The following is a 16,020-nucleotide window of genomic DNA, read 5'->3' as shown; positions in this document are numbered from 1 at the left end:
GTATGGTTACACCTTTTTCTCTGGTTACCATATGCTTGGTGTTTCACCTTCCACCTCTTTATTTTGAGTCTGTTTGTCACTGGAACTAAAATGAGTCTCCTGAAAGCAGCATATAGTTGATCTTGTGTTTTCAACCCATCTTGCTACTCTATACCTTTTGATTGGTAACTTCAGTCCATTTACATTCAGGGTGACTGTTGATGTATGAGGACTTGCTACTGCCACTTGACTTTCATTTTCTCATTGCTCTGTATTTCCACTGGCTTCTGTCTGCTACCTTAATTTGGTGGTTTAATATGGGTTTTTTTGTTGTTGTTTCCTCTTTGTGTTCCTTCTCAGCTCTGGATTTTTGTTTCTTGGTTACCATGAGGTTGTATAAAATGTCTCATAGATAAAAGAGTCCTTTTTCTTCTAATAGCATTATGTCATCATTTGCCTATACAAATTCAGTACTTTTTATCCTCCCCTTTTATGTTTTTGTTGTCACATATTGTTGTGTGTTCATGACCAAATCAAAGTAGCTATAGTTATTTTTAATGCTTTTTACCTTTTAACATTTATAATTAAATGTTTAGCACCCTATTCTGAAACAGAGTTGCAATTTTATGCTTCTATTTATTTGTTTTTCATTTACTCAAAAAAAGACAAAGTTTCATATACTTCTGTCTTTTTGTTTCAGGAAGAAGAAACCTTTCAACATTACTTGTAATGCGGGTTTTGTGGTGGTAAATTCCCTCAGCTTTTGTTTAGGAAACCTTTTATTTCTCCTTCATATCTAAGGGACAACTTTGCTGGATACAGTATTCCTGGCTGGTGGTTACTATCTTCAAATACTTTGAATATGTCATTCCAGTCTCCCCTGGCTTGCAGAATTTCTGCTGAGAAATATGGTAATAACCTGATAGGGTTTCCTTTGTAGGCTACTGTCTCTTTTTCCATGGCTACCCTGGGAATTCTTTATCATTAACTTTTGACAGTTTTAATATAATGTGTCTTAGAGAAGGTCTTTTTACATTGAGGTAATCAGGTGTTTTGTTAGTCTCTTGCACTTCTATGTCCAGTTTCTTTCCCATGTTTGGAAAGATCTCATTATTTCTTCGAATAAGCTCTCTGTTACCTTCTCTCTCTCTTCTTCTGGGATACCCGTTATCCTCACATTGCCCTTTCTAATAGAGACAGATAGTTCTCGTAAAGTTCTTTCATTTTTTAAATCTTAATTCTCTCTCCTCTTCCATCTGAGTCATTTTTAGATCTCCATCTGTGAGCTCGAGAATTCTCTTTCATATCGCCTGCTCTATTTCCAGTGATTTCTAATGCATTCTTCATCTCATTTATTCAGTTCTTCAGCTCCAGAATTTTTGCTGGCTTTTATAGTTTTAATCACCTTTGGAAAGTACTCTTTTTGTTCATTAATTTTATTCCTGAGCTCACTGAACTGCTTTTCTGAGTTTTCTTCTATCTCACTGAGTTTCCTGATGACAGCTATTTTGAATTCTCTATCATTTAGATCTCAATCTTCTATGACTTTTAGCTTGGTTTCTGAAAAAAATTATCATTTTCTTTTTGTGATACCATGTTACCACGGTTGTTCATGGTGCTTGATGGATGGTTGCCAACGCAACTGAAGTAGCAAACGTCTTTCTTATTTAGGTATCATTTTGATTTTAACAATTCATCAGGTTGGGAATAGAGGACTTTCTTTTACTTTCCAGTAGGTGACTCTGGAGTGCCATTCTTATTACTATTTGAAAAGGAATATTTCAGTTGTAGTTCTGGGAAGGAGTAAGGCATTTAATCCTCAAAGGGTAAGACTGCCAAATCCCAGTGTTAACCTACTACAGCAGGTTAGTTGTCATATCATTCATCTGCTCAACCTAAATAATCTTTTATATTCAACAATGTCTAAAATAGTGATGTGGCCCCTGAATGTTAATTCTAATAATCCATGACATTGATTATTCCCCAGGCTTTTGCTGGTATTTTCTATAAAGAGCCCTAACTCTTATACAGAATAATGCTCACTTTTTAGCATTCAGTAGTCACCTGACCTTGGTCTTCAACTGCCTATATGGTTTTTTTAGTGATTAATTTAGTTATTTTGTAAGCAAATATAACTTTCAAGAAGTAGAAGGTTTGCCAGAGATGGGTAAATATGGTCTCCTGTGTTTTCTCCAACTACCATCTCTTTTTTTGTTATTTTAAAGGGTCCTGTTTTTACCAGAGCGGTGAACAATAGTTGAGTCCTCATCATGATTTTCTATCCTATCTCTTTTCTTTCCCAAAGGTGTCTTATATCTGTGGGACAGGAAAAAAAAAATCCTATTGACTAGTCCAGTTTACAATAACAAAAGACTGGATTGTCAAATCAGATTCATACAAACCAGAGGCTCCTTACCTGGTATTACATTTTACTAATAATTTCAAGAATACAGGTAAAGGGCCAGGAGAAGCAGGGAGGGGGTAAGAACCATCAGTATCACCCTCCAGGTGTTTTCTGGATATACTAGACCTGTCTGATACAAGTTAACATGTAAAGTCTCTAAGCAATGCATGTAGTTTACATCACACAGAAGATAGTGACCTCAGTTGTAAAATATCTCTATTTCATATTCAGATAGTTACATATTTTACATGACATGTTCTATGGAGTCATGCCCCAAACCCAAAGATTCCAGGTGTATTTACCAAAATCAATCACAGCAGCCAGACACATCAAGCTAAAGACTGTCCAAAGATAAGGACTCTCCTCAGACAGTAAATATTAGTGACTTTGCTTTGTTTGTGTATGCCATGAGGCATGTAGTTAATGTTTATAAGATTATATGGCTTCTTCTTTCTTTCTTTCTTTTTAGGAGGTTTATCCCAGTTACTGGAAATAATGTGTTACAGACCTGCTACTTGGTCTTTCTGTTCCTAGTAATTGTGGAATTTTCTAATACATAACATATTACGTATCCTTGAGAATCAAAGTTTTCATTACACACACCCAGACAAGGGCAAAAAAAAAATCCCATTAAAAGATATCTGGGCATCTTGAAGAAATGGAATCCAGGTTAGAACTGGGGCAGAAAATATACAACGTGACCCATATGTTCATAGCAGCATTATTTACACAGTCATGAGCCACTTAAAGACATGGATATGTTCTGAGAAATGCGTCATTTGGTGATTTCGCCATTAAGTGAACATCATAGAGTGCACTTACACAAACCTAGTTGGTACAGCCTACTACACATCTAGGCTATATTCTTCCTAGGCCTAGTTATAGGCCGCACAGGATGCTACTGTACAAAACAACACGAGGTTACATCAAGCAAAAGGGAAAATGATGCAATCAAGAGACGTAGTAAACATGAGATATGTAGGAATACTGCTGGCATAACATGCCATGCTGTTTTAAATAAAGTTTTCTATAAAAGTAGAAAGAGTACACTTTAAAGTAACAATAAAAAGTATAGTATAGTAAACATATAAACCAGTAACATAATTGTTTATCATTATAAAGTATTAGGTACTGTACATAATTTTATGTGCTATACTTTTCTCTGACTGGCAAGGCAGCGATTTTGTTTACAGCAGCATCAAACACGTGAGTAATGCGTTGTGCTACAACATTGTGATGGCCACGACATCACTAGGCGATAGGAATGTTTCAGCTTCATTATAATCTTATGGGACCACCAAAGAATATGCTGTCCATGATTGACTAAAATGTCATTAGGCAGTACATGACTGCAACAGTGCCAAATTGAAAACTACTGACATGTCATCAATGATAAAATGGACAATTAAATTGTGGTATAGTCCTACAATGAAACTATACCATAATGAGTAATCAACAAATTATTGCTTCATTCAATAATGTGGATGAATCTCATAAACATAATTTGAGTCAAAGAAGCCAGACACAATAGAGAATATACTCTTGGACTCAATCATATTAACTTCAAAACCAGGAAAAACTAATTTACAGTTTTCAGAGTCATGGGAGTTGTTACCTTCAGCAAGTATTGAAAAAGAGGATATTAACAATGTTCCACATCTAGAGTTGGGTGTTGATTACACAGGTATGTTTACTTTGGGACAAATGCATTGAATTTCATCAAGCTCGTCGATTCTTTGTCGTACACTAAGAATTTGTGCATTTTTTTGCATTTATGTCACACTTCAATAAAAGGTTATTTAAAAACAAAACAAAACAAAACATGAGGTAGATCTATATTCATTGACATGGAAAAAATCTCCAAGATATATTGTTGAGGAATAAAGGCAAGTTGCTGATCAATACACAGAGATCAATACCATTCGTGTCATATTAAAAAAGCCATAAAACAATCATAGTATTTTTATATATACATATACACAAACCAAAAAAAAGTGATCTAGCAAGATGATCAGTCATCACTCAGGTGTGTATCTCTGGGAACAGAGTATTTGGTGGGAGAGGAGAGGCTAGATCACATACGAAATCTTTTCTTATTTTTGAAAATTTAACATTATATGGAAAGAGTGTTTTCATGTAATACTCATAATTAAAAATAAGTATTTCCAAAAGGCAGGATTGTTCTTAAATCCAATGTGAAGATGGTTATTTAAATAAGTCTAAAACCCAGAAATTTCTTTAGAAACTAAGCTGTTAATGTGAAAATTTCATAAGTTCCCTGAACCCACAGACATCAAGGGTATGTAACACAATTATTGGAAATATATCTTTATACATTAAGGTAGGCCCAACCCTTTTCTAAGACCATTCCATAATCTCAAGGGCCACAAAACTTTGCTGACCGCTTCTCCCCATGGAAAGATCCTATTGTCCCATTTTTTTTTTTAACTTAAAACCTTTTCTGAAAAAATTAAAAGCCAAGGGTGAAGACTGGAAGCCTATATTGCATCATTTATATGTTTCTGTGTCTTTAGAAGAAATGTGCCCCTCCATAAACCTTTCTTTAATACTGTTCTTGAGAATAACTTTCAGTTTTACATAGATAATCCACAGAAACTAGTCATCGTATGCACTGTACATGATAAAATCAGATATATACTTCTGTCATTGAGAGGCCAAGGACAAATTAGCCCAATTTTATACTTCACCCAAAAGTTTCATACATTTAATCACCATCTCTGACCCCTACATAGAGGCACGCACACAAATGAAAAGACAATATCAGTTATATACTATAAGAAAAGTGGTAGTAAGGTCATGTTCTATGGCTCTTTCTCATGGGGCAGGTTCTCTCTGGGTTCTAATCCATTCCATTCTGTATTAATAAAAGGGACTAAGGTTGTACTGTCTAGTGAGATGTCACATGTACTTCATTACAGAGCTAGACAATCTTAGAAAATCCAAAAGAGAGAGCAAGAGAATACACTCTGTATAGATTTACATAGAAACTTATATGACAAAAAGATCTATACTGAGAACTTCAATCATAAGAGTGGCTGAGCAACATTTTCTCAAAAATGAGAACACAACACCACCTCAGTCTTGCTCTTTTTAACAGCTAAGGTGATCAACTGCAAGTTCTCTAAGGCTTTCCACTAAAGACAATACTTAGACTTCAACAAGAAGGAGAAGCTTGGTGTTTTTATCAAGGAGAAATATTATGGGGCCTTTCTTTTAATGCTGTTTAAAAATGTGAATTTGTTTGTAAAATCTTCCACAATTTGAGACCTCATTATTTCAGAGATCAGAAAGGTAAACACTCTCAAATGAGGTACATAATTTAGGCTCTGAGAATTGTGAGGCTCCAGGGCATTTCCTGTAATGGGTTCATGAAATAAATGTACTGGGCTCAAACCCTATGGTTTCTCAAAAATGAACATAATTATAAAAATTCAAAACAACAAATTAATATGTTCGTGTGTAATACCCATATTTGAATTAGATTACCAACTGCCTGTTTTGTCTATGCTAACGGATCAAATGACATTCTCTCAAACATGATTGTCTCACCAGTCCCAACAAAAACCCACTACTCTGTTTATTTCTGATACCACAAACAAAGCCAATCATTCTACTTTAGCATTATTCAAAATATGTAAAAAAAAAAAATACAAGGAAAATATCATGTGTTGTGCCAAATACAGCTTTTAAAAAGCTTAAAAAAAAGCAACAATCTGTATTTCTTGTTACCTATGAACCTGAATTCCAAATCCTATAAAAAGAACTTAAATCAAAGGATCACAATACAATGCCAGTTGTAGAGGCAGTTACATATTTATAAAAAAAATTATGAGGCTCACTATTAATTACCTTGGTAAATGGTCAAAAACCCATTTTAAAATTTCGCCTTACTCAATTTCTTCAGCTGATGACTCCACATTTTTATATTCTAAATCATACTTCCTTTTTTGCTGTAACTGCTTATTAGTGAACTCAGATTATCTGTGTGGTACAGAAAGCTCCCTTAAGTCTGGCTACATACCCAAAGCTGCCACTTTTATGATGATTGCTTGAATGTTAGATGATATCATCTCTTGGAGCAAATCTTCTTGGTTTCTCTGCCAAAGGTAAGCTAAAGGCTGAAGATTAAGTCTTTTACACCTATAAAATAAAAAGAAAAAAATCAGATGACATCTTAATGTTCTATACTTGGATCCATAGCAATTACTTTGATTTTAAACATAATGCTTCTCTCAAGGATTTTAGCACTTAAAATGGTTTTAAAAACATGTTTCGCATAATGAAGTTTATATATACAACATAAACATATTTAATTTCCACAGGCTATACATAAACAGATAAAAATGAAATCTCCAGGCAGTTTAGAAGTATTAATTTTAGTAAGACTCTACAAGTTTATAGAAATCTATGCAAAAGAGCTTCCAAATGCCAATGGATGATTATTCTTGTTTTTAGAACTTCCTTGGGTATCAAAATTGTGAAGCATATGCAAAATAGGCAATTTAGCCTGATAAAATAATCATATGCCGATTAACTTTACAATACCTATGGTTACATGAACTATTCTTATCTACTAACTTTGAAAATTTTTAAAGGAATTTGACTCTGAAAAGAAAATTATAAGAACAAAATGTACAACATACTGAGCACCTACCATAATACGCTACAGGCATTGTACTACGTATTTTACATTGAGGCGCAAGGGAAAGAATCTGGGTTTTGGAGTCAAGATAAATTTGGGTTTGAAACCTACAGCTGCACTCACTAGCGAGGTGACACTAGCAAGTCAAAACCAAGCTCTGGGTCTTTAATTTCCTCATTCATAAATAGGGACAAAGATATTTCCTTTCAAAGACCTTGAGAAGATTAAGTGATTAGAAAGTGAAGTCATCCTTAACTCCTCTTTTCTTCACGTTTCTCATCCAATCTACCACACGCAGAATAGGATCACTCCTTCCCAACACCACTGCTAACACCCTGGTCTGAGCTACCATTCTCTCCCGTGTCAATATCTTCCTAACTTCTTTCCCTGTTTCCATCCTTGCCCTTTGAATATCAGTCTTCAATACAGCAGCCAGTGTGATCCTTTTAAAACATAAAACAAATCATGGGATTCCTCTGCTCAAAATCCTCCCCGTCACTCCCAGTAAAAGTTCTTACAATAGACCTACATGGATCTCGCTCTGGTTAGCTCTTATACTTCATTTCATACTCCTCTGACCTCACTCCAGCCGCCACCCCTGGCCTGCTCACACTTGGCCTTATACTAGCAATGCTCCCTACCTTCTTTACTTGCTTCATGCCTTTGCTTCAATGTTACTTTTTCAAGGAGAACTATAATTAAAAGTAATTAATTACAAGGAAAACTATGATTAAAAAAGTAATATAAAGAACATAGCACAATGCCTGGATAAAATAGGTATTCAATAAATGGCCAAGCCAAGTGACTTGCCCATGTCCCACTGTAAGTGGCTTAGATAAGATTTCAAGTAAGAAATACAGCTCTAAATCCCATTATCCATAATATCTCTGAGGTTACCTGACTGGCTACTCTAGCCCACACCGATCTCTCAGAAAATGCCACTACTTCGTAAATGTCCCTCATGTTTGGACATTAATTCATCCATGGTCTTAAAAATATTACTAGTTTTTCATGTACATAGAGACTGACTTCCAAAGAAATCAAAATCTTTCTTACTAGAAAGACCATTATATAATTTTCATTTGTAAAATGTCCCAGAGCATCTAGAGTAGTGTTCACACAGTTAATAAACATAAAAATGATAAAATTGAAACTACCCACGTAACACAAGCATTACAGTTCTTGCTGTTCTCTCACCGATGTTTAATGCCTACCATTTTTAGCTAAGATTTTTTATTTTTTACTGAAAAAAAACTCTTTCTGTCATTGCAAAATTCTTGGTTGTTGCTTTGATAGCTACGATCTTTTGACTATTTGTAGACTTAAGTCAAACTTCTTCACCTGTTTAAAACTTTTAACAGTTCAAAATATCATGCCTCAAATACATCTCCTTTGTAAATCATTGTTGCATTTGAGCTTGTGACATTTATTAAATGTTTGATATCTTGAAAATTTAATGATGCAACAGAAACTACAAATTGAAGACAGTCTAATTCAAAACTGAGTTTGTAGACTAATGGACTCTCAGTAACACCGCTTTAAAATTTTCAAAGATAAAATTTTTGCAGATATGCTTTATGGTATAAAATCTGGGCATTTTATAACCATATGTTGAAATGCATCTGAGACTGCATTTTAAGAAAAATCTTGCCTCTATCCAAATATGCTATGGGTCCTTCTTCCATTTAGCCTCCTAATCAAGGGCACATTTTCACTGGCTTTTTAACTTTTATAAATAGATGTCAGTCCTATCTACCTTTGACTACCCATGAAACCACTGGGTTTGAAACTATTAAAATAACAGATCTGTAAACTAAGTAATTCTTAGGGAAGATGACTAAAAACTGATGAGAATAATATCATTTCTAGCATATGGCTTAAAGAATATACAATTCATCAACATCTGTAGATCAGTTGTTTTCAAAAGTAGGTAGTCAGAATGTAAGGAAAACATTTTCAAAATAAACGTCTGACCTCCCCTGTTTCTACCTGCACTCTCTAGAGATACTCCAGAGATATTTCAATATACTCTCAATTATGAGATCATCACATTCCCCTTTACATAATTATGGTTTGCCTTACTTTCCTTTCATTTAGTTTTAAAATTCTGTATTTTTAACTGTCTTAAATTCACTGTAGAATTAGGAGAGATAAATAAAATAAAAATTTTAATTTGATTTCAGTTCCATTAATATGTAAGTATTTAATGAGATAGTCAATATGAATGTTTCTTTGTCAAGAATATGAAACTATTACATAAATACAGTTCTTATTTCCATTTATCATTTTGAATAGCAAAGTTATTTCCAGGTTAAGTTATGCTCAAGATTAATACTGGAGTCCACAGTTTCTTTTCTGCTAATATAACTATGTATAAAGTCTCTATGCAATATTTTACTAATCCAAATAAATTAAAAATGAAAAATAAATACATTCATGTGATGTTTTGCCAAACCAACATTAAATAATCAATATTATCATCTGACTTATGGTGTTTTAATAGATTAATGGAAAGGACTGTTTTGGTATTTGTAGATACATACAATATTTCACTAGTGCTACATCCTTTAGGGGATGAGAAAGAATGGGGAGCAACAACCTAAAAATTCCTTGAGAGTTGAACGGCTTTACACTTAAGTATTTCATTCATGAATATTTTTGGCTAATAACTGAATTCTAAGGACCACAGGGTAAATTCCTTAATAAGCTTTTTTAAACTTTGAAATGTTACTGCATTCTTTCTATTAGATTCTGATTTTTGTTACAAATGATATGTTAAAAGAGATTAGAAGAGTATACCAATTCAAATAAGGAAAAATTGAATACTTTTGACTTTAAAAATCTTTGCCTCAACTTATAAGTAATTTATTTCTCCTTATGGTAAGTTAAGAGTTTTCTCCATGTGTGATATAAGGATAGAAAAAAATTAAAAGTGCAACTTTTGTTACTTAGGTAAATATTTACAGTTAATTTCATAGAGCATGGAGAATACCATATCTATTTATTATTTGGATATAATTATATTTTTTATTTATTCAGATTCTTAAAGTACATATAATTTAAAAATATAAGACAAATAATGTTCTCTTACACATTTTCTACTCGAACGCGCTGATAGTCAGAAAGTATAGCACCTACAGATATTCCTTCTACTTCTTCTTTTTCCTGAAAATAAAGGAAAAAAATATAACTTTAAAAATGAATACACATATGACTCTGCACTATGCTCTGAAAATTGTAAATGAACTGTGTCTCATCTAGAAAACCACCTTGAAGCAAACTAATTTACTGAAAATGCAGTCCACATTCAGGAAAAAGAATACATATATTTAAGTCATCTTCTCAGCTGTGGGGAAAATAATTATTCTTTTTCTTAAAATCCAAATAACTAGAGACCACTTTCCATGGAAATGGCAAAGACTCAAGCAGCTCTTCTAAAATGTTTTCTCACTTAATGTATTTTTAAAGACTCACTGACATTCGAAGGAAATTTTTGAAAAATTTCTATTTAAGGACAGTATTTTCCCAGATTAATTTTTTTTTTAATTAAGCAATGACATAAGTAGATAAGGGAACATAATGATTTTTACTTGTATCTTACAAAAGCATGATTGACCTAGGAACACCCAGGAAGCAGAGATGGTAGAGCCATTGCGTAGGTAACAGTATAGTACAATGGATAAAAAATTCTACAATGGGAAGGAAGCAACGGATCATTATCAACAGAGTTACAACTGAGAACATCCAGCAGTATATATCCAGCAGAGTCCCGCAGGGAAGAGAACTAGTCTCTCCAGCATGGTCATTAATGACCTGGAGGAGAATGTAAATTCCAATATGATTGAGTTTGTAGATGACACAAATCTAGGATGGATTTAAAAAAAAAAAAAAGGAAGGAAGATCAATCAAGTACATGGATAGATATGGACAACTTGACGATTTGGAAGGATAGGTCTAAGATGAGATTCAATATAAATAAGTATAAGATAATACACTCAGGGAAGAATGACACACAATACAGGTATATACTAGGGAAGTGCTATTGAGAAAATAGATATGAAGAAAGTGACTGAGGGGTAATTACTAATAACAAACTGAATAGAAATTCTCTGAATAGGTGTAAAAGAAAATCCATTGTAGCACACGAAGTACAGAAGAAACTACTTCAGAGAGATGACTTCATTATTAATACTCTGGTCTTTCCAAACTTGGAAACGTACAAAAAAAACCCAACAGTGTTTCACATAAAAAACAAGTGTAATATTTGAGACATATTAAAATAATCCAGTGTGTCCTAAAAGGATGCCATACTAAATAAAAAAAAATGCAGAACAGGAATCTTTCATGCCTTTGGAGATAGAGCCAATTTAAAATTTCCCCTCCAAAATGATAGAGAAATATCTGCCCAAACCTCCCCAAAGTAAAATGACTCTTTCTATTAGATAAAGTTTCCAGGAAAATAGTGATTTCCTTTACTTTCCTATTTCAGCAACTTTGTGAGAACATTTGCTTATAACCTTTCTCTAACCTTCCGAAGCCATTTTCTTTTCATAAAAGTCATTGTATTCATTAGAAAAAGTCAAGGCATAGTGTTCCTCATTAAATGCAAATATAGCATAGATCATAGAGTAGTGAATAGTGTTGAAAGTTCAAAATTTCAGTTCTGCCGTAAGAAAACATAAAGTATTAAGTGTGTGTGTGTGTGTGTGTGTGAATGTATTTCTCTATAGATCATAGAAACAAAGATAAGAGCCAATGGTTTTTCTCTTTGTTAACTAAGTCAGCCACTGTTAAAATAATAATTGGCATTGATTACGCATTTAAAATGTGTTAACCTTCTAAGTTAGAACCAAAATGTGTCCAATTTTAGAAGAAAGGCTCTTTTCTTACAACAAATGGGGATAATGAGAAACCTAGTTTGGTTTCTCTGCTAAAAAATGTACAAAATAACTTAGAAAAACTAGTTGAGGTCAAATGTTGTGAGCCTACTACTGTACCTGTCTGCTCTTGATCTGAGGAAACTTGATAACCACAGTGAAAGGCAAAGCTAATGGTAAGACAGCCATGAGTTATCTATCTGGGAATCTATATAATCTACATATAGATCTAACTAGTGATTTGTTCAACAATACTGATTACCCACCAGAATTTCATCCCTACCACTGACTAGCTCTGTGATTTTGAGCAAGTTATGTAGTTCTCTGTTTTTGTTTCCTTACCCATTAAGTGAGGATAATATTAATTCATGTTTTCTAGGATTATTGTAAAGATTAAAATAATTCAGATAAATAATAGCACCTAGTAAACACTCAGTAAATATTTTCTTCTGTCATTTTCATAATCTTCTTCTTTATTACTATTACTTTTGTTATTGTTGTTGTCTTGTATTCTTTTTTAAAAATTAGTTTCCGGTGTACAAAACAATGTAATACTTAGACATTTACACCCCTCACAAAGTGATAACCCCCCCAGTCCACTACATCTGATATCATATATAGCTGTTACAATACCATTGACAATATTCCCTATGCTGTACTCCACATCCTGTGACTCTCTCTATATATATATTTAATTATAGTTGACATTCAATATTATTCAGCTTCTGGTGTACACTGCAGTGGTCAGGGATCTACACAGTCCATGAAGTGGTCTCCCTAAAAAGTCCAGTGGCCACCTGGCACCCCACATAATCTTTACACCATTACTGATTATATCCCTCAAACTGTATTTCATATCCCCGTGGCTATATTGTGATTACTAATTTGTTCTTTCGAATCCCTTTACTTTCTCCCCCATACCCCCTCCTGTCTAGCAACCATCAGTTTTTGGTTTTTTTCCTATATCTCTGAGTCTATTTCTGTTTTGTTTGTTCATTTATTCTGTTCTTTAGATTCTGCGTATAAATGAGATCATACGGTATTTGTCTTTCTCCGTCTGACTTATTTCACTTAGCATAATATTCTCTAGGTACATTCATGTTGCTACAAATGGTAAGATTTCATTCTTCTTTATGGCCAAGTAAGACTCCATTGTATAAATGTACCACAGTTTCTTTATCCAATTGTCTATCGGGCATTTCGGTTGTTTCCATGTCTTGGCTATAGACCCAATTAAAAAATGGGCAGAGGACATAAAGAGACAGTTCTCTAAAGAGGGCACACAGATGGCAAACAGACATGTGAAAAATGCTCATGTCACCAATCATGACGAGATATTCAAATAAAAACCACAACGAGATACTACCTCACTCCGGTAAGAATGGCTATCATCAATAAAACAACAAACGACAAGTGCTGGCGAGGATGTGGAGAAAAAGGAACCCTCATGCACTGCTGGTGGGATTGCAGATTGGAGCAGTCACTATGGAACAGTATGAAGTTACCTCAAAAAATTGAAAATAAAACTACCTTATGACCCAGCAATTCCACTCCTGGGTATCTATCCAAAGAAATCCAAAACACTAATTTAAAAAAATATATGCACCCCTACTATTACTTTTATAACTACTTCTGTTATTATTTCTACTGTTACTACTACTGACCACCACCACCACCATCACTACCACCACCATTACGACTATGGATTAAAGGTCTAACTTGACCTTTAATCTTCATTCCTCGGTGTTAACCTCCTGCTCTTTAGCTCTTCTCAACACTAGCCTACTAACTTATGATGGTCAATTTTATGTGTCAACTTGACTGGGCAAAGGAATGTCCACATATCTGGTAAACTATTATTTCTTTGAGGATGTTTCTGGAAAAGATTAGGATTTGAATTGGTAAACTGAGTCAAGAAGACAGTGCTAATCACTGTGATGAACCTCATCCAATCGGGTGACGGCCTGAATTAAGTAAAAAGGCAGAAGGGCGAATTTGCTCTCTGCTTGAGCTGGAACATCCACCTTCTCCTGCCCTTAGACTCCTGGTTATTGGGTCTTCACACTTGGACTGCGATTTACTTTATTGGCGTCCCTGTTTCTCAGAACTTTGGGTTTGGACTGAAACTATATCAGCTTTCTTGACCCTTCAGTTCAACTTGCAAATGACAGATCATGGGACACAGCCTCCATAATCAGATGAGCCAATCCTTCATAATAAGACTTCTGTATTATCTTTATATATCCTACCAGTTCTGTTTCTTTGGAGAACTCTGACTAATACAATTCAGACAGAGCGAAGAATATGAGCCAAAGCAATAAAGATAGCTGTAGTTGAAAGCATGTATCAAGAAGTGGAAGAGAAAAAGGCAGGGAAAGTTAAGTTGGGATCAGACTTCAGAAATGTGGCCTGCATCCTGAAAGCAATCAAGAACCCTTCTCTTAAGATGTTTTAACTTCTTGAAAATCAACTCTATATACAACTCTATATTGTATATAATTTATATACAATAAACTGCACCTATTTAAAGCACACAATTCAATGAGTTCTAACAAATGTATACACCAGTGAAACTGCCACCACAACAAAGATATAAACCATTTCAATTACACTGTACCTTGTTCTTCTTTGCAGCCCAACCCTACAGTTCTCACTCCTGGCTCAGACAACTACTAATCTGCTTTTATACATTAGTGTGCACTTTCTCAATTGTTATGCAAATAGTATCATATAATATATATCACTTTTTTCTAGTTTCTTTCACTCAGTATAATGATTTTGAGACTGATCCATGTTGGGTGCATCCATAGTTCATTCCTTTTTATTCCATTTTAATCCATTACATGAATATAATACATTTGTTTATCCAGTCATTGGTTGATGGATATTTGAGTTGCTTCCAGTTTGGGGTTCTTGTGAATAAACTGGCTACGAATTTTCCTATATGTCTCTGTGTAAATATGTTTTCATTTCTCTTGGGTCACTAACAATTTTAAGAAGTAATATATAGACAAGAAAAAAGATTAAGTCTGGGGACAGTGTACAGTGACAAGAGAGTGGAGAAAGGTCTAGTCTGAAAGAACTGAAGAACGGAGACAAGAGACCAAAATCCAAAAACAATTTAGAGACCAATTTAATAGGACTCGGGAATCATCTAAACAGAGACAAGAAGCATATATAAAGGGTAGGACCAATGATTCTAGTTTAAGTGACTTTTAGCTAAGAGAGAAAATATATATCAAAAGAAAATACAGTTGACCCTTGAGCACATGGTTTGAACTGTGTGGGTCCACTTATACATGGATTTTTTTTCAGTAAGTACATACGGTACTGTAAATGTATTTTTTCTTCCTCATTATTTTGTCTTCCCTATTATTTTAATAACATTTTCTTTTGTCTAGCTTACTTTATTGCAAGAATACAGTATATAATACTGTTAGTTACGACCACTGAAGGAAAAGTTGCAGTCATATTTAATGAAAGCAAGAACAAAACATTTGACACATATCATTGCCAAATTCCTCAAAGAATGAATTTCAGATCCTCAGTAAAATGAATATGATTAATCAGTCAATGAATATCTATTGCTAAATTCAACACAATTCAGAGAATTTGGAGAGTGGAACGCATGTTAAATTACATTCCTGTGATCAATATGGCCAAAAGGTAATCAAGGAGTGACGACCAAAGGTGGAGAAAATTTAAAAAAATAAATAAATAATGTCAGTAATAGGGAAGTTAGAGAAAAAGCCTGGACCCTAAATAGTCTGGCACATTGCTAAGCCACATGTGCTCTCAGACACCAGTGGAAACTAGTCAACTTAGGCCATTATCACTATCAATGATGGATGTATAAATTCAACTCAAGAAATAATAAAGTCAGCAATAGCATCACTGGGTACTAGAAACAGCAGCGCATAATGTCATTAAACCTTTATATCAGTCACTGCCCTCAACAGTGCTCTAAGGTAGGTTTTCATTACCTTCTTTTTGTTTTGCAAGTAAGGAATGCTAAGAGACTTTTATACAGTCAGCTATGACCAGACTGCCAAGCAGACATCACAAGCCCATTTGTTGCTTAGGGCACCTTTCCCCCC

At 34.1% G+C, this 16,020-nt stretch overlaps 1 protein-coding gene across 2 annotated transcripts in view; it reads right to left on the bottom strand.

Moving 5' to 3' along the window:
- The window catches only part of DPH6 (diphthamine biosynthesis 6), a 150,653-nt gene that overhangs the window by 51,257 nt on the left and 83,376 nt on the right, over nucleotides 1–16,020 (bottom strand). For both annotated transcript variants that reach the window (XM_033107080.1, XM_033107079.1), the window contains exons 4-5: nucleotides 10,138–10,211; nucleotides 6,426–6,544 (exon numbers count right to left, since the gene is read on the bottom strand). In XM_033107080.1, the coding sequence (XP_032962971.1) occupies nucleotides 6,426–6,544; nucleotides 10,138–10,211 (193 nt within the window). The remainder of the gene's footprint in view (nucleotides 1–6,425; nucleotides 6,545–10,137; nucleotides 10,212–16,020) is intronic.

This window comes from Rhinolophus ferrumequinum, chromosome 6, assembly GCF_004115265.2.
Source record: "Rhinolophus ferrumequinum isolate MPI-CBG mRhiFer1 chromosome 6, mRhiFer1_v1.p, whole genome shotgun sequence".
NCBI lineage: Eukaryota > Metazoa > Chordata > Mammalia > Chiroptera > Rhinolophidae > Rhinolophus > Rhinolophus ferrumequinum.
Note: the sequence above shows the minus strand (reverse complement) of the source record. Positions and strands in the feature narration are given on the sequence as shown.